The sequence below is a fragment of the Balaenoptera ricei genome, chromosome 3 (assembly GCF_028023285.1).
Source record: "Balaenoptera ricei isolate mBalRic1 chromosome 3, mBalRic1.hap2, whole genome shotgun sequence".
NCBI classification, from domain to species: Eukaryota; Metazoa; Chordata; class Mammalia; order Artiodactyla; family Balaenopteridae; genus Balaenoptera; species Balaenoptera ricei.
In genome coordinates this window covers 110,882,843-110,905,697 of record NC_082641.1, presented here as the reverse complement: position 1 = coordinate 110,905,697, position 22,855 = coordinate 110,882,843, and the positions used below count along the sequence as shown (strand labels likewise).

General features: G+C 40.0%; 2 protein-coding genes across 7 annotated transcripts in view; one reads left to right on the top strand and one right to left on the bottom strand.

Annotated features, from left to right (window-relative positions):
* RAD50 (RAD50 double strand break repair protein) overlaps nucleotides 1–22,855 on the bottom strand; it is a 243,767-nt gene that overhangs the window by 114,647 nt on the left and 106,265 nt on the right. For 5 of the 6 annotated variants that reach the window (XM_059917038.1, XM_059917039.1, XM_059917040.1 and 2 more), the window contains one exon: nucleotides 13,841–13,917. The exons of the other annotated variant lie outside the window; for it this stretch is intronic. In XM_059917038.1, coding sequence (XP_059773021.1) covers nucleotides 13,841–13,917 — 77 coding nt within the window. The remainder of the gene's footprint in view (nucleotides 1–13,840; nucleotides 13,918–22,855) is intronic. 6 annotated transcript variants of the gene reach the window in all.
* On the top strand, nucleotides 5,286–7,508 carry IL5 (interleukin 5). The gene is made up of 4 exons (XM_059917046.1): nucleotides 5,286–5,429; nucleotides 5,634–5,666; nucleotides 7,174–7,302; nucleotides 7,410–7,508. Exons 1-4 carry the CDS (start codon nucleotides 5,286–5,288, stop codon nucleotides 7,506–7,508), a joined length of 405 nt encoding a protein of 134 aa, XP_059773029.1.

Sequence of the window (22,855 nt, the reverse complement as noted above, 5' to 3'; positions counted from 1 at the left end):
GTTGGTAATTGTGGAATACTAGCAACATCCCAAATGGTGAAGTAAACTGTGGTACATCAATTTCATCTGATAGCAGGTAACCATTAAAATAATAAGTAGCTACATGAAAGAGAAGTATTAATAACAAAAAAGATAAACAAAATTGCACACATTCATTGATTATAACTCTGTAAAGCTGTCTTAGTAAAGATTGGAAGAGGTCAACAAAAACCTAATACAGTAGTTGCTATGTCGAGGGGAAGAAGTTTTGTGTTTATTTTCATATGATGTTATTTATCAATTAAAAAATTATTTAAAAGATATACTTGGAGATTGAAAGGATGGAGGTTAGAATAAGGTCAAGAAAAAGAAAGAGATGCTATCATTTTACATTTAGTCACTGCAAAAAAAATTGTGGCATCATGCCCTGTTAATTGATTAGAATCAGTTCATAGAAAAGTCATTTGACCTTAATGACTACACAGTTAGTAAAAAAACACAGTTATCAGTTTTTAAAAACATGTTGCCAATTTGGAAGCCACTAATAGAGACAAAGGTTTTAGGGCAAAAGGATGAATGTTGCCTACTAATACTTTTCAACACCAAAGTCCTTTTTCTAAACTATACAATTACTAGTAATTCTTAAAAATTCTCAATACTGTTTGCTAATTTCTTTCTATTCTCCTAAAATAATGTGGGTTTTTTAAAATACCATGGTAGTTCACATTGGTTTGTTCTCTATAGATGAGCCGACAGCTTTGCTCTGTCTTTTTTCCAGGAGTCCTGCCAAAGTTGTTTCTATTATCAGGCTCCTGGCCCCAGGGAATAGACTCCTTCAGTTTCCACAGTATTCACATTAATGTGTTCAACTAATACAACCAAGTTCCTGCTTATTCATTCAGTTATTTATTCAATAAACATTAATTGAGTGTGTATAATAGGCTGGTCATTGAGGATAAAGAGATCAATTAAATAAAACCCTTATTCTCAAGGAGCTCACAGTCTAGTGAAGTAAAAAGGTCCCAAGTGCATGACACTTATGGGCTACAAAGTCTTTTTACATAATAATATAAACAATCATTAACTTTTTCTCAATTTGCAAGGTTATTTTTAATAAACTTTTATTTCATTTAGCTTTAGATTTGCAGAAACGTTGAAAGAATATTATAGAGATTTCCTGTGTACCCTGTACTCAGTTTCCTCTGTTGTTCATATCACTATGGTACATTTGTCACAACTGGGTAACCAACATTGGCACATTACTAGACTCCACAGTTTTTAGGGGGTTTTCTTAGTTTTTACCTACTTAGTTTTACGGGGTTTTCTGTCTGGGATGTCATCCAGCATACCGCATTGCATTTAGTCATCATGTCATCTTAGATTCCTCTGGGCTGTGACAGTTTCTTATACTTTACTTGTTTTTGATGACCTTGACAGTTTTAAAGAGTACTTTTCAGGTATTTTGTCCTTCAATTTGGATATGTGTAATATGTTTTCTCATGGTTAGACAGAGGTTATAAGTTTTGGGGAGGAAGACCGCAGAGATAAAATGCCATTCTCATTACATCATGTTAAGGGGACATGCTACTAACATGAGTTATCACTGTTGATGTGGACCTTAATCACCTGGCTGAGGTTTGTCAGGTTTCTCCATTGCAAAGTTACTCCTCTCATAATCCCCCTTCCAGACTGCACACTTTAAAATGAATTGTATTCCACACTTACCTTAAGTGTATCCCACACTTAAAGAGAATTATGCTTCATTTCCTTGAGGCTAGAATATCTACAAAAATTACTTGGAATTCTTCATAGGAGATTAAAATTATTAACTTTTGTTTGCAGGTTAACATTAATAAACCTCTTTCAAATACATTATTTTATGGTCCCTGCTCAGAGAGTTTGCAATCAGGTTGGGGAGATCAGACTAATAGAGGAATAGTTATTGACTTATGAAAACATTATAAGAAATGTAATTTTGTACACTCATGTTCATAATGGCATTATTCACAATAGCCAAAAGATGGAAGCAACCCAAATGTCCATTGATAAATGAACGGATAAACAAAATGTGGTATATGCATACAATGGAAGATTATTCCACCTTAAAAGGGAAGGGGAGTTCCCCGGTGGCCTAGTGGTTAGGATTCCGGGCTTTCACTGCCGTGGCCCAGGTTCAATCCCTGGTCGGGGAATTGAGATCCCCCATAAGCCTTGTGGTGAGGCCAAAAAAAAAAAAAAGGAAGGAAATTCTGCCACATGCTACAAGATGGATGAACGTTGAGGACACTATCCTACGTGAAATAAGCCAGTCAGTAAATGACAAATACTATATGATTCTACTTATCTGAGTTACCTAGAATAGTCAAATTCATAGAGATAGAAAGTAGAAGCATGGTTGCCAGGGGCTGGGCGGGAGGGGGAAAACGGAGAGTTGTTGTTTAATGGGTACAGAGTTTCAGCTTTGCAAGATAAAAAGCATTCTGGAGATGGATTGTACAACCTTATGAACATGCTCAACACGACTGAACTGTATACTTAAAAATGGCTAAGATGTTATGTTTTATGTTACATGTATTTTACCACAATTAAAACATTTTTGAAGATACATAATTTTGAATAGGAGGATTTTTAAATAACTTGCCCTCCAATAGGGACCCACAGTTATACTGTAGATCAGAGACTGCACAATAGCACCCTGTATGGTTCTTAAAACTGTGAATTGCCAACATTTAAAAATCAGGAGATTATACATAATAATCAGGATTTCTGGCTTCTTTGAAAAATTGGATGATTTGGCAACATAAGTCCAAGGGTGTCACATGGCAACAGTCAGCTGAAGCTGAGCAGTACTTGCCACCTGGAGACAGGTCACTCTGCTGCAGTTTTCTGCAGCCCCACCATCTGTGCTGTTGTCACACCTTGCCCATCTCACTCATTTTCATAGCCAGCATGACTCCCTAAAAATAGTGAGTGGTTGGTGAGTTTTCTCCTGCTTAGTGAACACTAGTACAGTGGTATCTCAATCCTCCACCACCTAGATTCCCTGTGCAACCCTATAACAGAGAGAAGTTTAAAACTCAGAACTTCGTGTACTTAAGGTACTAAAATAACAAGTCACTTGGCAGTTCCTCTGAAACCTTCATCTAAGCCCACACTTCCTCAGTGTAGCCCAAAGGAGCTGAGGAGAACCAGAACAAACTCTCTCTATGAAATCTTCTGGGGAGAGAAGGCTCTGCCAGAACTCAGCTTTGGTTTTGAAAGCACCATTTTAAGAGCACCTTGATCCAGTCTATTGTGATTCCTACCTCACTCCTGCAGCAAGCCACGGTCACTCCTGCAGTCTCAAGGAAAAGGTCTTTCAAGCGTTCAAACCAGGCATGTCTAACCAAGAGTCCAAAACTTTAGCACAAACAAAACCAGACATGGTACAGGAAGGCTGCCACTGAAGTCCCATACTACTTTTATCCTACCTGTGCAGAGCTGTGACTACTCCCATGTAAAAGGCTTGACGGGACTTCCCTGGTGGTCCAGTGGTAAAGAATCTGTCTTACAATGCAGGGGATGCGAGTTCAATCCCTGGTCAGGGAACTAAGATCCCACATGCCACAGGGCAACTAAGCCCGCGCGACACAACTACTGAGCCCACGTGCCTCAACTAGAGCCCGTGCACCATAACTACAGAGCCCACACGCCCTGAAGCCTGTGTGCCACAACTAGAGAAGAGAAAACCTACACGCCACAACTAGAGAGAAGTCCGCGCTGCAAGGAAAGATCCCGCATGCCTCAACAAAGATCCCGCATGCCGCAACTAAGACCCAACGCAGCCTAAAATAAATAAATAATAAATAAATCTTTAAAAAATAAAATAAAAGGCTTGTCCACCTCCTAGATGCCTCTACTTCACATACAGAACTACATCCAGCTTTGGAAAAGGATTCTAGGTAACAATTCATATTTGGTACAATCTGTGCTATATACTCAAGGTAGTCCTAAAGCCAGGCTTCCAGGCCACCAACAAAGAACCACTTTGGGATGCTCACTGAAACTCTCCATTATAAGCAATGGCTTACACCTCCATTATGTGTGCTAAGGCCAGGGAAGAAGGAAGTGTGTGGTCTAGAAAGGGGCCTCATTTGCTCCCTTCTGGGGTTATAGGTCAGAGCCTAAGGTACACAAAGGCTGATTCCCCTGATTACACCTATTCATACATGGCCCATCCAGGGTGTGAAAGGACACTCCTACCCTTGTGGGACGTGAAGGAGAGGGCATGCCCATATGTTATGTGGCTGTGATGGATGTTTTTTGGTTGCCTTCCTAGCATCTAGGTCCCTCTTACTACTACCTAGGACCCCAAATTTCTCAGGTATGAAGTTTGGGTGGGATGAAGCCCATCTCCAGCTCCAGGGAGAACCAATTAGTATATCTCATACCCCTGGCCACAGTTCAAGGGTGAATATGGGATCAAGGGTGAACAAGGGTAAATTCTTGGACTTTTAATTGAGCAATCAGAAAAACACAATTTGCTTTCTCCTGAGGTTCATGAACAGGGTACATATAGATTCAGGAGGTTGGACATCATCTTGGGTCCACAGTGACCCAAGAATGGGTCACTGCCTGAGAATGAAGACAATGGTCACTGAGGTAAGCAACATAAAGGAGCCTCCACCCTGGATCATTTGGTTATATGAGCTTAGAAATCCCCCATCTGCCTTCAACCAGTTTGGGTTAGGTTTTTGATCACTGGCAACAGAAAGGATCCTAATTGAGACCCCAGTGAACACAACTTGACCCAGCTAAGTTTTGATGGTCTCTGCTCTAATCACCATCTTCAATCACCAGTATTTTCAATTCCTTTTAAGACAGATCAACCTGGCTACAACTGCATTAGAGTTTACTTGACGTGAAAAGAAATTCTCAATATTTACGTATTTTAGCATAAAATTCTCTTTAGTGGTTTATGTTATACTTCCTTTTACACAAATCTTTTAAAAGGAAATTCAATCTTCTGATTTTAAGAAATGCAAAGGTGGGGCAATGATGTATCCACCTAAGGATTTTCTTTTGTAATAGAAAATGTTTTTAAAGGTGAAAAATAGGGATTTTTATTATTATTAAAAGATAAAAGTAAAATTATTTTTTAAGGTACAGGCATTGGAAACAGTTTCACTATATGCCATTATTAAGCATTCTCTATCTGATTGTTAGAAATTATTCATTTCCTCAAAGAGAGAGAATAAATTGGTTGGGGATGAAATCTTGTACTACGCACTTTCTTTGCCAAGGCAAACACTCAACATTTCAGAGCCATGAGAATGCTTCTGCATTTGAGTTTGCTGGCTCTTGGAGCTGCCTACGTTTGTGTCATTGCTGTAGAAAGTCCCATGAATAGACTGGTGGCAGAGACCTTGACACTGCTCTCCACTCATCGAACTCTGCTGATAGGCGACGGGGTAATTTTCTTTTTGATTCCTACAGTCTTTAAAATATATAGGTAATCATTTGTGGTGGCTAATTTTTAAAGATTTGTCATTAATCATGAAATTATGAGAGTGTTAGTACTATATAATTGATAACCATATTACTAGCAAGCATTTTACTAAAAGTTATGAGTGCTAGAGTGCTTTAAACATGAATGTATTTTCTTTCCTTTTCAGAACTTGATGATTCCTACTCCCGAACATACAAATGTAAGTTAAATCAAGATTTGATAAATGATTGAGTGAATAAGTAAATTTCATATTTTAAGCTATAAAGCATTAGTTATCACTGGGATGGTTTAATTTTCTCCATTTTGTTTTTGTGTGTGTGGATGCAAATGTATGTACTTATAAATATTAGGAATAACTTTACAAGTAGAATTCATTAAACAAGTGGATCAGGCCCTTTGGTGATGTTGTCAGTTCTCCATCTCAAAGAGCCTTATGTAAGGCATTCTTTTTTTTTTTTTTTAGGTATTTAATGTCTTTTTCTTTGCTACATGCTTTTTTAAATTTATTTTTTAAATTGAAGTATAGGTGATTTACAATGTTGTGTTAGTTTCAGGTATACAGCAAAGTGATTCAGTTATATATATATATATATATATATATATATATATATATATGTCTGTTCTTTTATATAAATATTATTTTTCAGATTCTTTTCCCATATAGATTATTACAAAATATTGAGTAGAGTTCCCTGTGCTATACAGTAGGTCCTTGTTGTTTATCTAGTTTATATATAGTAGTGTGTATATGCTACTCTCAAGTTCCTAATTTATCCCCCCCCCCACCTTTCCCCTTTGGTAACCATAAGTTTGTTTTCTATGTCTGTGAGTCTGTTTCTGCTTTGGAAATTAGTTCCTTTGTATCATTTTTTAAGATTCCACATATAAGTGATATCATATGGTATTTGTCTTTCTCTTTCTGACTTCCCTTAGTATGATCATTCTAGGTCCATCCATGTTGCTGCAAATGGCATTATTTCATTCTTTTTTATGGCTGAGTAGTATTCCATTGTATATATGTACCACATCTTCTTTATCCATTCATTTGTCGATGGACATTTTGGTTACTTCCATGTCTTGGCTATTGTAAATAGTGCTTCTTTCCAGAAGAATTCCATACTGGGTGAGAGGGGCCTCCTAGTCTCCATTCAACTCTATCTATGGCTTTCCTCTCACTCTCATGTCTTTCTGAAAGTTTAGCAAGTTAGGTTTATATTTTTAGAATCATGGTCAGTAGACATTAAAATATACAATGAATGCTCTATATTAATATATGTGTCATTTCCACATATTTAAATTATTATGACCATATAATGGAATTGTATACATTTGGTGTATGTCATGGTTGTATTAAAATGTAAAATATATGATTTCATTAGGCTAAATAGAATAAAATTACCAGCTAGAACTACAAAATGAAACTCATGGGAGCTCAATCAGTATTGTAGATGCATTATACTTCCTAAACATTTTAATTTCCGTTAAGGAGTTAATTTATATCATTTGTAAAACTCCTCAGTAGTCATATAAACTTTATCTACTTTTGGAAATTATATCTCAGTGTGAAGTGGTTTGCCACTTGGAAAAGGAACAAGTAAAATATTCTTTGGAGAAGAGAACTCATGTAAACAACACAACTAACTTCTGGAACTAAACTTTTATACCTTGTTTTGATTATTTATAGTTTTTAAATCTTCCTCATTTAGCACCAACTATGCATTAAAGAAGTCTTTCAGGGAATAGACACATTGAAGAATCAAACTGCACAAGAGGATGCCGTGGAAAAACTATTCCAAAACTTGTTTTTAATAAAAGAATATATAGACCTCCAAAGAGTAAGTTAAAAACATTTAGTGGAAACTTAAGTATATTTGTCTGGCTCTGCCTATGTTTACAAGAATTGACAGTTTCCTACAATACTTACTGTCTACTCTTTTCACAGAAGAAGTGTGGAGGAGAAAGATGGAGAGTAAAACAATTCCTAGACTACCTGCAAGCTTTTCTTAGTGTGATAAACACCGAGTGGACAACGGAAAGTTGAGACCAACCTGTCTCACTGTAGCGAAAGATTCTGGAGGAGGAGAAGGATGTTTTACTGCAACAAGGATGAGGGCCAACCAAGGGTGGGGTCTTAATATTCAGTGTAATGAAACTTCAGAGGCAAAAATAAATATTTCAGGCATACTGCTACCTCACACAGGCAGAAAGCATAAAAACAAAATATTTGAGCTGTATTTCAGATATCAGAATCATTGAAGTATTTTTCATCAGTTTGCTCTAAGCAAAACAGATATATACTTTTATCTGTCTTATTTAACATAACATTCTGTAAAATGTCTGTTAACTTAATATTATTTATGAAACAATTGAGAACTTGGAAAATTAATATTTATTTCACCTTAGGCTATGTTCCAATAAAACAAAAATAGACAACTCTGGTTCAATTTGTTGCTGGCCTTTGTCTGACTTCTGAAGTGAGCACAGTCTGTGTGAGAACATGCCAAGTTTGGAGGGCATTCCCATCTTCCAGGTGGCAGAAGTCACAGGTTGCTAGGCATGCCATGGGTGGATGAGATCTAGCAGGACTTAGTGGGGAAGGGGGTAGCAGGGACATGGGCAGGGGCTGGAGCCTGGTTTCCTCTCCATGGTATACCCAGAGCCTAGGTTGGTGCAGGTAAAATGGGAGGTGATGAATGAATGAGTGAATGAATGAATGATTATAAGGGCCTTCCAGAACTGGCCAGAGAATTAAAATGAGTTTCACGGCTTCCCCTGGGGAGGAGGGCAGTGTAGGAATCTGTATCTAGGTCTCTTCCCAGCCTATAAGAAGAATGTGGCAGCCCAATCCCACTGCCAGTTTGGGGAAGAAACGTTCCTTGTGGAGCCCAGAGCACTGTGACCTGGGGGTTCTTCACCTCACCTGACATTGTGGAATAACAATGGTCAGAGAATCACTGGTAGGCAGTTATATTGGGGAGGTTGGGTTCTAGAGGTGCCCACCATCTGTATTCCCAGGGGCAGAGCAGCATTAGGCAGAACAACACTCCAATCTGCCTGTTTATGACTATCAGTACCATAATCGGAAGTTCCTCCACTTAAGGAAATTTCTTAAGGATTCAGAAAATATGTTCTTTAAGATATATTTTAAAACTGAGACCTGGAGGGGAGAGGCCCAGTAACAATATTCAGCTATGCCATTAATTCCTTCCTTTGCTTACTGATCACAGGCCCTATACTGCATGCTGGGAGGCAGCTGTGGGCATGTGCTACAGGGCCTTACAGATGGTGCCATTACCCTGGGCATTATCTGCATAGATTGCACGTGTTGCGCTTCACTACTTGTGTGAAGCAACTGCTCCTACTGTTTCTGGATGTGGGAGAGGGGCCAGGGCAGTCAGAAACAGATTCCCAGGTGGGAGAATGCAAGTCCTTTTGTGCAAGAAGACATATTTCCCTTCCAGCACAAACACAGACATGGTAGTCAGCACTCTGCTGTGGCTTAGGCTCCCAACTTGTGCACCCACCAAGCCCCAAGAGCTGGGGCTGAGATGATGAAGAGGTGTCAGCACAGCACTACGCTGACTGTTCTCGAAACTGACAGGAAACAGGAAACTCAATTTGAGAAGAGACTGAATGTCAATTTAATTCAATTCAGCAAATATTTATTGAGCTCCCATATGTTCCAGGACTGTTCTAGGGACTAGGATTCATCAGTGAATAAAAAAGACAAAATTCCCTGTCCTTATAAACTTATATTCTCTCTCAGAAAAGGTCATTTTCTAGCCAAGATATGGAAGCAACTTAAGTGTCCATCAACAGATGAATGGATAAAGAAGATGTGGTGTATATATTGATATATATATACATGGAATACTACTCAGCCATAAAAAAGAATGAAATTTTGCCATTTGTAACATGGATGGACCTGGAGGGTATTAGGCTTAGTGAAATAAGTCAGACAGACAAAGACAAATACTGTATGTTATCACTTATATGTGGAATCTAAAAAATTAAACAAGTGAATATAACAAAAAAGAAACAGACTCACAGATATAGAGAACAAACAGTAGGGAGGGGAAGGGGGGCAATATGGGGGTAGGGGATTAAGAGGCACAAACTACTATGTATAAAATAAATAAGCTACAAGGATATATTGTACAGCACAGGGAAAACAGTCAATATTTTATAATTACTATAAATGGAGTACAATCTATTATACTCCATAATAGAATTTTGAAAAATTTGGAATCACTATGTTGTACACCTGAAATTAATATTGTAAATCAACTATACCTCCATTAAAATAAAAATAAAATTAATTTGGTAGGAAAAAAAAGTCATTTTCCCACTTCTTTATCAAGGTCCAATATAGTTATCATGGATTTAAGGCTGGAATATCCTAAAGTCCCACTAATGAACTCTTACCAATCTACCATCTCAGAGAAGCCGAACGCAAACAGGGCTGTATGAAACTAACCAAAATGGGACTTCTTAGACCTACCAACGATTTTTAAGGCAGAAACAATGATTCTCCAGCTGATCTACTTTCCCTGTAAAAGTAATGCCAACCAGATGGTCCCTGGACAGAAAGAGTGGGATTCTTACAAGTTATATCAACTGCTCCCTCACCTAGCCTGACTACTGTGGGGCTCCAGAACCTAGGGCATCAAAGGAGAGGGATTTGGCAGGCTCCAGGTTACAGGAAAACTTTCATGAGTCTTGCTTTTCCTCTCAAAGCTTATCCCAATAAAAGAGCATCTATTTGCGCTCTGTCTTAGTGATGTCGCTGTTACTGCCCAGTGGGAGGAGCCAGAGTGAAATATTAGGCTGGGTTTTGGAGGGCCACAGAGGAACCTTTCCGGAGAACACCTCAACACAATGCATCTAAAACCGAAGTCCCTCTTTGGAATCCATCCTCATCCCCTCAAACCTGCTGCTGCTGCTGCTCCTCCTTGTCCTTCTTTCTCCTCTTCCTTTGAGGTTCCCTATTTGGCTAATATAACCATGACTACCTTCCCATCACCTTTCCGGAAGACTCCCTGACTTTTACCCTCTGTGCCCTTCCATCCACCATTCAGCCTCTGAAATGTCTCTCCAATTCCCCCTCTCCATCCTTGCTGCCTCAGTTGAGGCCCTTGCCTCTCACCTAGACTCAAGCCATCACCAGCTCCCTACTTTAGGATCTCCCCATGACTGTCAAGTCAGGGCTTTTGATAAAATACACTCACGGCCATATGTCACTTCTGGGCATAAAAACCTCTGGCTCTCAGGTCCATCTCCTTCACAGGTCATACCTTTGTCCCCTCCAAGCCCTGCCATTCAGAAATACAGGCCTCTCCCACAGAGCAACTAAGCCTGTGTGCCACAACTACTGAGCCTGCACTCTAGAGTCCGCGAGCCACAACTACTGAAGCCCGCGAGCCACAACTACTGAAGCCCGCGTGCCTAGAGCCTGTGCTCCGCAACAAGAGAAGTCACTGCAATGAGAAGCCCGCGCACTGCAACGAAGAGTAGCCCCCGCTCGCTGCAACTAGAGAAAGCCTGCGCACAGCAACGAAGACCCAACATAGCCAAAAATAATAAATAAATAAAATAAATAAATTTATAAAAAAAAAAAAAAGAAATACAGGCATCTCTCACTAAACACTGCTGGCAAGAAAATGCTAGCCAGGAGCCTCATTCCCATTATTTAAATGGGAAAATTTTTCATGCATTACATCTCAATCCAAAATCCTCAACCAATTTTCCAAGCATAAAACACAAAACACAGTAAAATGCCTGTGTATAAGCAACAAGCTAACATGTTAGGTTGTAAAATATTTTAAAATTTATATTTCTGTATTTGTTTATTTAATAAATTGTGGTAAAATAAGGATGTAAAATATTTAAAACTGTACTTCCTGATCACTAAACCATTAATATGGCCTCTTTATCCATATAACATGCTACATGTCCCTTTAGTTGACATTCAGAGCCTTTCCAGTTGTCTTCTGTGAACTTTGATATGCTACCAATATATTTGGAATAAACCTAAAGGCTTTCTCTGTTGAGCTCCCTCCCTCATCACTTTGTTTAAAAATGCATTGCCAGGCTTCCCTGGTGGCGCAGTGGTTGAGAATCTGCCTGCCAATGCAGGGGACACGGGTTCAAGCCCTGGTCTGGGAAGATCCCACATGCCGCGGAGCAACTAGGCCCATGAGCCACAATTACTGAGCCTGCGTGTCTGGAGCCTGTGCTCCGCAACAAGAGAGGCCACGATAGTGAGAGGCCCGCGCACCGCGATGAAGAGTGGCCCCCACTTGCTGCAACTGGAGAAAGCCCTTGCACAGAAACGAAGACCCAACACAGCCATAAATAAATAAATTTTTTAAAAAAATGCATTGAGTTTGGGGGACATATATCTAATATTTTCCCTATGTAAGTATTGGTAGAAAAGGATTGTATTGAAAGGCATATATGTTCTTTTTTTTTTTTTCTATTGGTTCTTTATTACAGATCTTTTTTTAAAAAATATTTATTTATTTATTTATTTATTTATTTTTGGCTGTGTCGGGTCTTAGTTGCGGCACGTGGGATCTTTCCTTGTGTTGCACGGGCTTCTCTCTAGTTTTGGCATGTGAGCTCCAGAGCATGTGGACTCTGTAGCTGCGGCTTGCAGCCTCTCTAGTTGTGGTGTGTGGGCTCAGTAGTTGCCCCGTGGCACCTGGGATCTTAGTTCCCCGACCAGGGATCAAACCTGAGTCGCCTGCATTGGAAGACAGATTCTTAACCACTGGACCGCCAGGGAAGTCCTGAAAGGCCTATATGTTCTATGAAGAAATGTTCTACGTGGAAAACTGGGGAGAAGTTCTGTAGGGTATGCTAGCTCTTATTCTTCCCAGAATACCCAGGAGTTTTTACACCTCTGTGCCTTTGCCCACACTGTCTCAGTACATCTGTCTTTTCCCATGTGGGGAACATGCAATTGCCCTTTGAATGTTTTCATCCATCCCTCTAACTTGGCTCTTACAGTCTGGCTCCAATACTACCTCCTCTTTGATTCTCTCCCTGGCTATTACTCCCAGCAGTATTAGGTGTCCTGCATTACTTTGGACATTCCTCTATCAGAGCTCTTGTTTTTATATTGTAGTATTTTCAGATCCACCTTATACAACTCTGGATATGTATCAGTCAGAATCATCTAGATGATGCTATAGTAATAAATCACCTCTGAATCCCAGCAGAAGGACACAACAAAAGTCTCTTTCTTAGTCACACTATGGGTGTGCCCTGCAGAGTAGCTGTCCTCCACGTGTTGGCTCAGTGTTCCAGGATGCTTCCATCCTATGGTACTGCCATGTCAGCAATTGCTGTTGCCATTCCCTTGGAGAATCACACCTCAGTTCTTAAAAACTTCCACTTGGGCTTCCCTGGTGGCGCAGTGGTTGAGAGTCTGCCTGCCAGTGCAGGGGACGCGGGTTCGAGCCCTGGTCCGGGAGGATCCCACATGCCGCGGAGCAGCTGGGCCCGTGAGCCACAACTGCTGAGGCTGCGCGTCTGGAGCCTGTGCTCCGCAACGGGAGAGGCCGCGATAGTGAGGGGCCCGCGCACCGCGATGAAGAGTGGCCCCCGCTTGCCGCAACTGGAGAAAGCCCTCGCACAGAAACGAAGACCCAACACAGCCATAAATAAATAAATTAATTAATTAAAAAAAAAAAAAAAACTTCCACTTAAATCACATTGGTTAGATCAAGTCACAGTGCCATGAATAACTTCGAGGGGCGGGGGGAAATACAATTCTCTCATGTGCTCAGAAAGAGAGGAGAGTCAGACATATTAAAGAGTAACACTAATATCTAACACAATAGACCCTCAACAGATGTTTGCAATGTTCCAATGTTTTGTCAAGGGGGGGAGCCAAACTACCGTCTACTGACCGTTTACTGTGGTTAGGACTTTCTTAGACATTTTATATCACTGTCTCAATTAATTCTCATCACAAGCCAATGTGAGATAAAATTATTCTTTTTTTATGATATGGAATCAAAGGTTCAGAGAGGTTAAATTATTGGCCAAGGTCACACAGCTAATAAGTGATACAGCTGGGATTCAAACCCTGGTATGTCTCATTCCAAACCCCCCATAATTTTTTTTTTCCCTCCCTTAATTTCTGAGGAAGTCATATTCTCTTGACCTTAAGAAATCAGTGAAGTAGAAAAGATGGCTGACCAACTTATTTACCCCTTTAAAAGCCCTGTCTCTAAGTTCAGTCACATTCTGAGGTACCAGGCATTAGGGCTTCAACATACAAATTTTGGAGAATACAATTCAGTCCATAATACACATTAAAAAGAAACATTTTCCTCTAGCATCTGGGATGATACAGAGGCTTACCTCCACGAGGAGCAGACAGATCCCATGTTCCCTCCATTTTAGGAATCCACAGAATTTTGAAACAGCAGGCTGTACATCTGAAAAACAAAGTGCTGACACACGTGTGGAAAAACCAACTCGGGAGGCCCCAGGGTTTTTCTGATGTAGTGCATCATGGACATTCCCACAAAGTAGCTTCTGTGGGGGCCTCTCAGGCAGGTCAGGTGAACCTCATGGCACCCTGGTATGTACCCAGCCCCAGAGCCAGAAGCTGTACTCCCCTGTGGGCCCAAGTCCTGGTGAATATTTCTCACTGAGAAAGTTCCCTATTATAGGTGACCCCAAACAAAATCCAAGGCAAATGCCAGATGGCTTCCCATCCTTCTACTCTGCAATCCATTCTCAGTGCTGCTTATGAAACAGAGCTGAGTAGCCATTCCTCTGGATCCCCAGCACCCATAGGAAGAGCCGCAGGAGATACTGAGGATAAAATGAGAACATCTCACGTGCAACTACTCAGAGTTCCAGAAAGAGCAAAGAGAATGGGGAAGAGGAAATATATGAGGAGACAATGGCTGAGAGTTTTCCACTGTTGATGAAAACACCAACCCATGGCTTCAGGACATCTAGTGAATCAAGCAGGATAAATTAAAAGAAACCAATACCTAGATACATATAGTAAAAGCCTAAAACACCAAAGGGGGAAAAAAAACTTAAGAGCAGCCAGAGAGAAAAGATAGACTGCCTACAAAGGATATATAATTAGAGTGAGAGCTAATTTCTCAACAGCAAAAAATTAAAGCCCAGAAACAGCACAATGTTACATTCAAAATGCTAGAAAAAACTGTTAACCTAGAATTCTATGATCAGTGAAAATTTCCTTCAAAAATAAGGATGAACTAAAAACATTTTTTAAAAATTGAGTTTATTTTTTAGGGCAGTTTTAGGTTCATAGCAAAACTGAACAGAAAGTACAGATTTCCCATATACTCTCTGACCCTACACATGCACAGCCTCCGCCACTATCCACATTTCCCACCAGAGTGGTACAGTTGTTATGATCTATGAACCTATACTGCTTATCATTATCACCCGAAGTTTACATTAGGGTTCACTCTTGGTGTTGTATGTTTTATGAGTTTTGGCAATTGTATAATAACATGCATCTGCCATTATAGTGTCATACAGAATACTTTCACTGCCCTAAAAATCTCCTGGCTCCACCTTTTCATCCCTCCCTCCCTCCTAAGCCCTGGAAATCACTAATATTGTTACTGTTTCCATAGTTTTACATTTTCCAAATGTCATATGGTTGGAATCATACAGTATGTACCCTTTCCAGATTGGCTTCTTTCACTTAGTAATATGCATTTAAGGTTCCTCCGTGTCTTTTCATAGTTTGATAGTTCATTTCTTTTTAGTGCTGAATAATATTCCATTATCTGGATGTACCACAATTATTTATCCGTTCATCTAGTGAAAAACATCTTGGTTGTTTCTAAGTTTTGGCAATTATAAATAAAGCTGCTGTAAATATTTGTGTGCAGGTTTTTGTGTGGATATACATTTTCAACTCATTTATCTAAATACCAAGGAGCATGATTGTTGGACTGTATTAGTTTTTATTAGAAAATGCCAAACGGTCTTCCAAAGTGGCTGTACTGGGGGCAGGGGGAATTGGATGAAGGTAATCAAAAGGTACAAACTTCAAGTTATTAGATAAATAAGTACTAGGGGTGTAATGTATAACATGATAAATATAATTAACACTGCTGTACATTATGTATGAAAGTTGTTAAGAGAGTAGACCCTAAGAGTTCTCATGCCAAGGGAAAAATTTTTTTCCTATTTCTTTAATTTTGTATCTATGTGAGATGATGGATTTCACTAAACTTATTGTGATAATCATTTCATGATGTATGGAAGTCAAACCATTATGCCGTACACCTTAAACTTATACAATGCTGTATGTCAATTACACTCAATAAAACTGGAAGAAAAACAAAACCAAAAACAAAGTCACTGTATCATTTTGCATTCTCACCAGCAATGAATGAGAGTTCCTGTTGCTCTACATCCTTCTAGCACTTGGTGTTTTGGAGTTTGGCCATTCTAAGAGATGTGTAGTGGTATCTTGTTATTTTAATTTGCAATTCCATAACGACAGAGGATGTTGAGCATTTTTCATATGCTTATTTGCCATCTGTACCTCTTCTTTGGTGAGGTGTTATTCATGTCTTTTGCCCATTTTAAAATAAGCTAAAAACATTTTAAGAGGAATAAAAACCGGGATAAACCAATAAACTCTCACTAAAAGAACTTTGATAGATTGCACCTCTGGAAGGAGAAAAATCATCTCAGAAGGAAGGTCTGAAATGCAAGAAGGAATTACCCAGTTACTATTTTATACAGGATGATATTATTTTCTTCCAGAAATGATTTATTTCACTTTAGCATAAGGACAGGCCATCTTAATTTAGTCTGAGATGGGTGATAGAAAGCTGGGCTTTGGTTTTAACAGACTGGTTTATTTTAAGTTAGTTATTATTCTGAGAGTATAAATCTTCAGGGGTCCCAACTGAAAACCTGGCAGTATTTACAGGAACCCCACCTACCTGGTGGGCACTGAACTTCCATTTTTGTTCCTCTTTACCCATGAGACCGCCTAAAACTCTGCTTTATCCACAGTCCAGTCCCTCAGCCACAGCTTTTCTGTCAGCTTCTCTGTGGCTCAGCTCCTCAACCTCTAGACCAATGCTTACTGGTCAGTAAATGCCTCAAGGCAAAAGCTATGCCATGTCAGGCTCACTTCTAAGTTTCCTTCTCTCTAGGACCTTAGTATCTTAAGTCTTCACTGCCTTGTTAGCTCTCTGATTTTTAAAATAGATTTTTAAATCTATTTAAAAACAGCTTTCTTAATTGTTCTTAGCCAGAGGGCTAGTTTGTGCAAGCTGGTCTAAGTCTGAGGGACGACTGGACATTGAATAGCATGTTGATTGATTATCCACCTTTCTTGCCTCTAGGAACAACTCAAGGTAACAGCCATCACTATAAATCCCTAAGCGTCAAAGATCAAGGCACCCTGGTTGCCACTATAGCCTTGCTGCCAACTGTAGTAATTATGCCCACCTTTTCTCTGATGATTAAGTGCCCCCAACCTGGCCACTGCCATTCTAGGGATCCCATCATGCCCATTGATATTAGGGAGTCAGTGGAAGCATCCCCCACCTTCAACCCAGCTTACAGAGAACATCCACTACCAAGCTATGCAATGATGCCTGTTTCTCCTCACTAGTGCATCCCTTGCTGTGTTAGTGAAGGAGTGTTCTCTGTGCCCTCTAGGGAATGTAGTCAGAGCTTCAACACCACAGAAAGGAAGTTCTGGCACCTCCATTTCATATTCTGTACGCCATCATCAGGGTCAGGTTTCAAAGAGCCATTCCAGCAAACTGTCAAGATTAGCTCTAGGTGTTCTTGCCAAAACATTAAATCCTGAGTCAGTGAGTAGCCCCCATGTCAATGAATTCAAACCTACTCAACTCTTATGTTCTTCTAGACAAATAGCCTCAGGACCACTATGCTCTGGATTCTGACAGTACATATTAGTGAGTTCCTGCAGGCCTTTCACTTCCTTGCCAAGACTGTATGTCAGTTTTAAAGCTATTGCCTCTCAGCTTCAAACCTACTTTCTATACTCTGCTGGAACTGGGGTGCTGCAAACCTATTTCTCCTTTGCCAGCTGTTTCTCTGTTAGAATCTGTCAATAGCAGAAGCTAGACTAGGAGGCTGGAGGAAGAAGGGACCTGCTCCTTTCTGTTTGCTTCCTATTCCTTATTTTTGTTTCCTACTCCTGCCTTTAATATTCTTATTCCTAACCCTAAGGTTAACCCTGGCAGCAACAGTTTGTTCAAGTAGCAGCAACTGATTACAGTTTGCAGTTTTTCCCATATTCATAGAACCAACCTCAGCACAACCTCATTTCCTTCTGGGACCGCAGCATCAGCCAATCAGCACCCCCTCAGAGGTCTGGATCCCATTCCCATAAACCCATTTCCTGAGCTCAGAAATACTACCACCAGTGGGGCAGTGCCCCCTTCTCAGAGGTCTGAGTTTCAGGCCCTCCAAGGTACTAGGTTTTAATATTGTTAACCCTTTCCCTTTGATCCCCAGCCATACAGGTGGTAACTGCTTCCCACAGTTGCTAGCTTCATCAAATACCTTATTGTTCCCTTTTTATTTTTTTTATTTATTTATTTATTTTTGTCTGTGCTGGGTCTTCGCTGCTGTGCGTGGGCTTTCTCTAGTTGCAGCAAGAAGGGGCTACTCTTCGTTGTGGTGTGCGGGCTTCTCATTGTGGTGGTTTCTCTTGTTGCGGAGCATGGGCTCTAGGCGCACGGGCTTCAGTAGTTGCAGCACGCAGGCTCAGTAGTTGTGGCACATGGGCTTAGTTGCTCCGCAGCATGTGGGATCTTCCTGGAACAGGGCTCGAACCCGTGTCCCCTGCATTGGCAGGTGGATTCTTAACCACTGCGCCACCAGGGAAGCCCTCCCTGTTCCCTTTTTTAAAAAATGTTTTTATATTGTGGTAAAAGTCACATAATATAAAACATACTATTTTAACCATATTTAACTGTACGGTTCAGTGGCACTAAGTACATTCACATTGTTGTGCAACTCTCACCATCAATCCATCTCCCAAATTTTTCACCTTCCTAAACTGAAACTCTGTCCCCTTTAAACACTAACTCTCCATTCCCCCTCCCCCCTCCCCTCCCCTGGTATCTACCAACGTACTTTCTGACTCTATGAATTTGACTATTCTAGGTACCTCATATAAGTGGAATCAAACAGTATTTGTCTGCACTTATTATTAATGTGTATTGTAATGCATTTTTAAGGTTAACTTAATATATGTCCTGCAAACAGACTGTACCTTCTCTTTTTTTGTCCCTGTGCTATACAGTAGTCACTCACCAGCCAACTACTTCATACACAGTAGTGTACATATGTCAATCCCAATGTCCCAATCCATTCCACCCCCTACCCCCTTGGTGTCCGTCCATACATTTGTTCTGGACTTCTGTGTCTCTATTTCTGCTTTGCACATAGGTTCATCTGTACCATTTTTCTAAATTCCACATATATGCGTTAATATACGATATTTGTTTTTCTCTTTCTGACTCACTTCACTCTGTATGACAGTCTCTAGGTCCATCCACGTCTCTGCAAATGGCACAATTTTGTTCCTTTTTATGGCTGAGTAATATTCCATTGTATATATGTACCACATCTTCTTTATCCATTCCTCTGTTGCTGGACATTTAGGCTGCTTCCATGTCCTGGCTATTGTAAATAGTGCTGCAATAGTTTTTTAAGGAACCTCCATACTGTTCTCCATAGTGGGTGTATCAATTTACATTCCCACCAATGGTGTGAGAGGGTTCCCTTTTCTCCACACCCTCTCCAGCATTTATTGTTTGTAGATTTTTTGATGATGGCCATTCTGACCAGTGTGAGGTGGTACCTCATTGTAGTTTTTTTCTTTTAATAAATTTATTTATTTATTTATTTATTTATTGGCTGCGTTGGGTCTTTGTTGCTGCACGCCAGCTTTCTCTAGTTGCGGTGAGCGGGGGCTACTCTTCGTTGCAATGCACAGGCTTCTCATTGTGGTGGCTTCTCTTGTTGCAGAGCACAGGCTCTAGGCACATGGGCTTCAGTAGTTGTGGCACACGGGCTCAGTAGTTGTGGCTCGCGGGCTTAGTTGCTCTGCATTATGTGGGATCTTCCTGGACCAGGGCTCGAAACCATGTCCCCTGCATTGGCAGGTGGATTCTTAACCACTGCGCCACCAGGGAAGCCCACCTCATTGTAGTTTTGATTTCCATTTCTCTAATAATTAGTGATGTTGAGCATCTTTTCATGTGCCTCTTGGCCATCTGTATATCTTCTTTGGAGAAAAGTCTATTTAGGTCTTCGGCCCATTTTTTGATTGGGTTGTTTGTTTTTTTTTTTGATATTGAGCTGCATGAGCTGTTTGTATATTTTGGAGATTAATCCCTTGTCAGTTGCTTCGTTTGCAAATATTTTCTCCCATTCTGAGGGTTGTCTTTTTGTCTTTTTTATGGTTTCCTTTGCTGTGCAAAAGCTTTTAAGTTTCATTAGGTCCCATTTGTTTATTTTTGTTTTTATTTTCATTACTCTAGGAGGTGGGTCACAAAAGATCTTGCTGTGATTTATGTCAAAGAGTGTTCTTCCTATGTTTTCCTCTAAGAGTTTTACAGTATCCAGCCTTACACTTAGGTTTTTAATCCATTTTGAGTTTATTTTTGTGTATGGTGTTAGGGAGTGTTCTAATTTCATTCTTTTACACGTAGCTGTCCAGTTTTCCCAGCACCACTTATTGAAGAGAAAACCATAATTCCAAAAGATACATGTACCCAATGTTCACTGCAGCACTATTTACAATAGCCAGGACATGGAAGCAACCTAAATGTCCATCAACAGAGGAATGGATAAAGAAGATGTGGTACATATATTTTTCCCTTTTTGCTTTTCTCATTTTCAAATGCCTGCCTAACAGTAATTTATATTCAATTCTCTCTATTAAAGTAACTGGTATAGCTTCTGTCTCCTGACTGGGCCCTAATTGATACAGGCTATCTGAGATCTGACTGTGATTATTAGCCCAGAGGCAGTGAGGGATGTTGAGGGAGGGTCACAAGGAGAACAAATGTCATCATGTGAAGCATATGTTTCAGGAGAAATAATTATTCTGTCTCCAAGCAAGGAGAAGCTACTCTACTCTGGTAATGGGGAAAGGGCAGCTTATGCCAGTTAAGGAGGCCTCCGAAAAACTGGGGCTTTCAAGAGTCTCAGGTTTTCCCATCCAAAATTTCCTATCACAGGTCTCATGGTCTTACTCTTTCCCTATAAGAGCCCCAACTTTGATAAAGAAGAATGTCAAAGGTACACAACTATTCTCCCTTGAAGTGCTACAAAGATCTGCAAATAATCAGACCCTGAGCCTAATTCTCAGCTCAGTCTGCCTTATGGCTGTAGGAGATAAGGGTCTGCTATAAAGTTGCCATAGACATATCCTAGTATTCGGAGCATATCTTAAAGTGGAATTAGAGTGCCCTGAGCGTATCATTCTCGTTTGGTAAGGTCTCCAGTGCTGTCAGAAGAGTCAGTGTATTCTGCAATCCTTATATAATAATTAACATGGTTCCCATAAGTCCCAGCCACTGTAACTGCCATTGCCTTGCTCTCCATCTGCCCTTCACCCAAATTAACCAAAGTTTAAAGCTTAAGACATCTGAAAGCCACTGCATGGCAGAAGTTATTGCCAGGACTTCCCGGGTGGTCCAGTGGTTAGGACTCTGCGCTTCCACTGCATGGGGCATGGGTTTGATCCCTGATTGGGAACTAAGATCCTGCAAGCCGCGCAGAGCCACCAAAAATAAATAAATAAATAAATAATTGCCAACCTACTTATTCTCAGCAGTAGGTTCCTATTACTCTAGAGAGGTGAGCGATCCAACTCCAAAATTTCATCCCAAGGGTTCATTACACCTGATACTGATTGTCATAGCCCAGGTCTCCTCAGAAAGCAGAGCCTGAGACAAGGATTGAAGTGCTGACACTTTATTTGGGAGTTACAGTAAGTCCCCTACATACGAACCTTCAAGTTGTGAACTTTCAAAGATGCGACCGTGCCCCTGTATGCCAGCTGTTGTACTGTACTGCTGTACTTTTCAAGGTACTGTACTGTAAGATTAAAAATGTTTTATTTTTTGTGTTTGTTTGTTTGTTATGTATTATTTGTGTGAAAAGTATTATAAACCTGTTACAGTACAGTACTATATAGTAGATTGTGTTAGTTGGGTACCTAAGCTAAATTTATTGGACTTACGATCAAATTGGACTTACGAACGTGCTCTCCGAATGGAACTCATTTGTATGTAAGGGACTTACTGTATAAGCCTAGGTTGGTGAGGCTGAGGAAAAGGGGGAAGTGAGGGGAGAAAGAAGTGAAGCAATGTGATGTGATATACTGGCCACAACATCACACGGAGGCAGGAAGAAGCATAGCAAGTCTCAGCAGGTACGTTTGCTTGTCTCATGGAATTGCTGCAGAAGTGCTGAAAGGAGAAAGTATACCTTAGAACAGTGCAGAGAAAGGGCAAAGGAGAGAGGAATTGATATGCCAGACTCCCTTTTCTCTCCCATACCGCATTTTTCAAGGTTTACTCCACAGGAGCTTACTTCCCTGAACTTCCAAACCACATCACCCAGTCATCAGCAGCCACATAAGAAGCCAGACCTCATTCCACACCGTGTGGCATTTCATCTACGTCTGCAAGTGAAGGGGAGAAGCTCTGAGAAGGCACACAAACATGTGTCCAGTACAAACAGGAATTCCCAAAACTGATGTAAGAAGGCAAAGAAAATCGGAAGGGTTCTATAACCGTTAAAGAAATTCAATCAATCATTTAAAATCTTCCCACAAAGAATACACAAAGGCCAGATAGTTCTATAGGTAAGTCTCCACAAACTTTCAAGTCATATGTAATTCCAAACATATATAAACATTTCCAGAGAATAAAATGGAATATTTTACAATTCATGTTATGAAGCTAATATATATTATAATAAAATCAGAAGGGGATTGTATAAGAATAGAAAATTATGATCCTATACTCACTCATGAACATGGATGCAAAAACTGTAAACAAATGTTATTAATTCAAATCCAACATGTATAAAAAGATATTACATAATAAACTAACTTGAGTTTATTCCAGGAATTCAAGATTCAATATTAGAAAATCTATTAATATAATTTACTACATTAACCAATTAAAGAGATAAATCACATTATATCAATGCAAAAAAAATTACTGAAATTTAAAATCCATTTATTATAACTACTTTGAGCAAAGCTGAAATAGAAAGGAACTTCTTTAAGCTGATAAGCTTACAGCAAATACTGTGCTCGATGGTGACATGTAAAAGCATTCCTCTGAAAGCAAG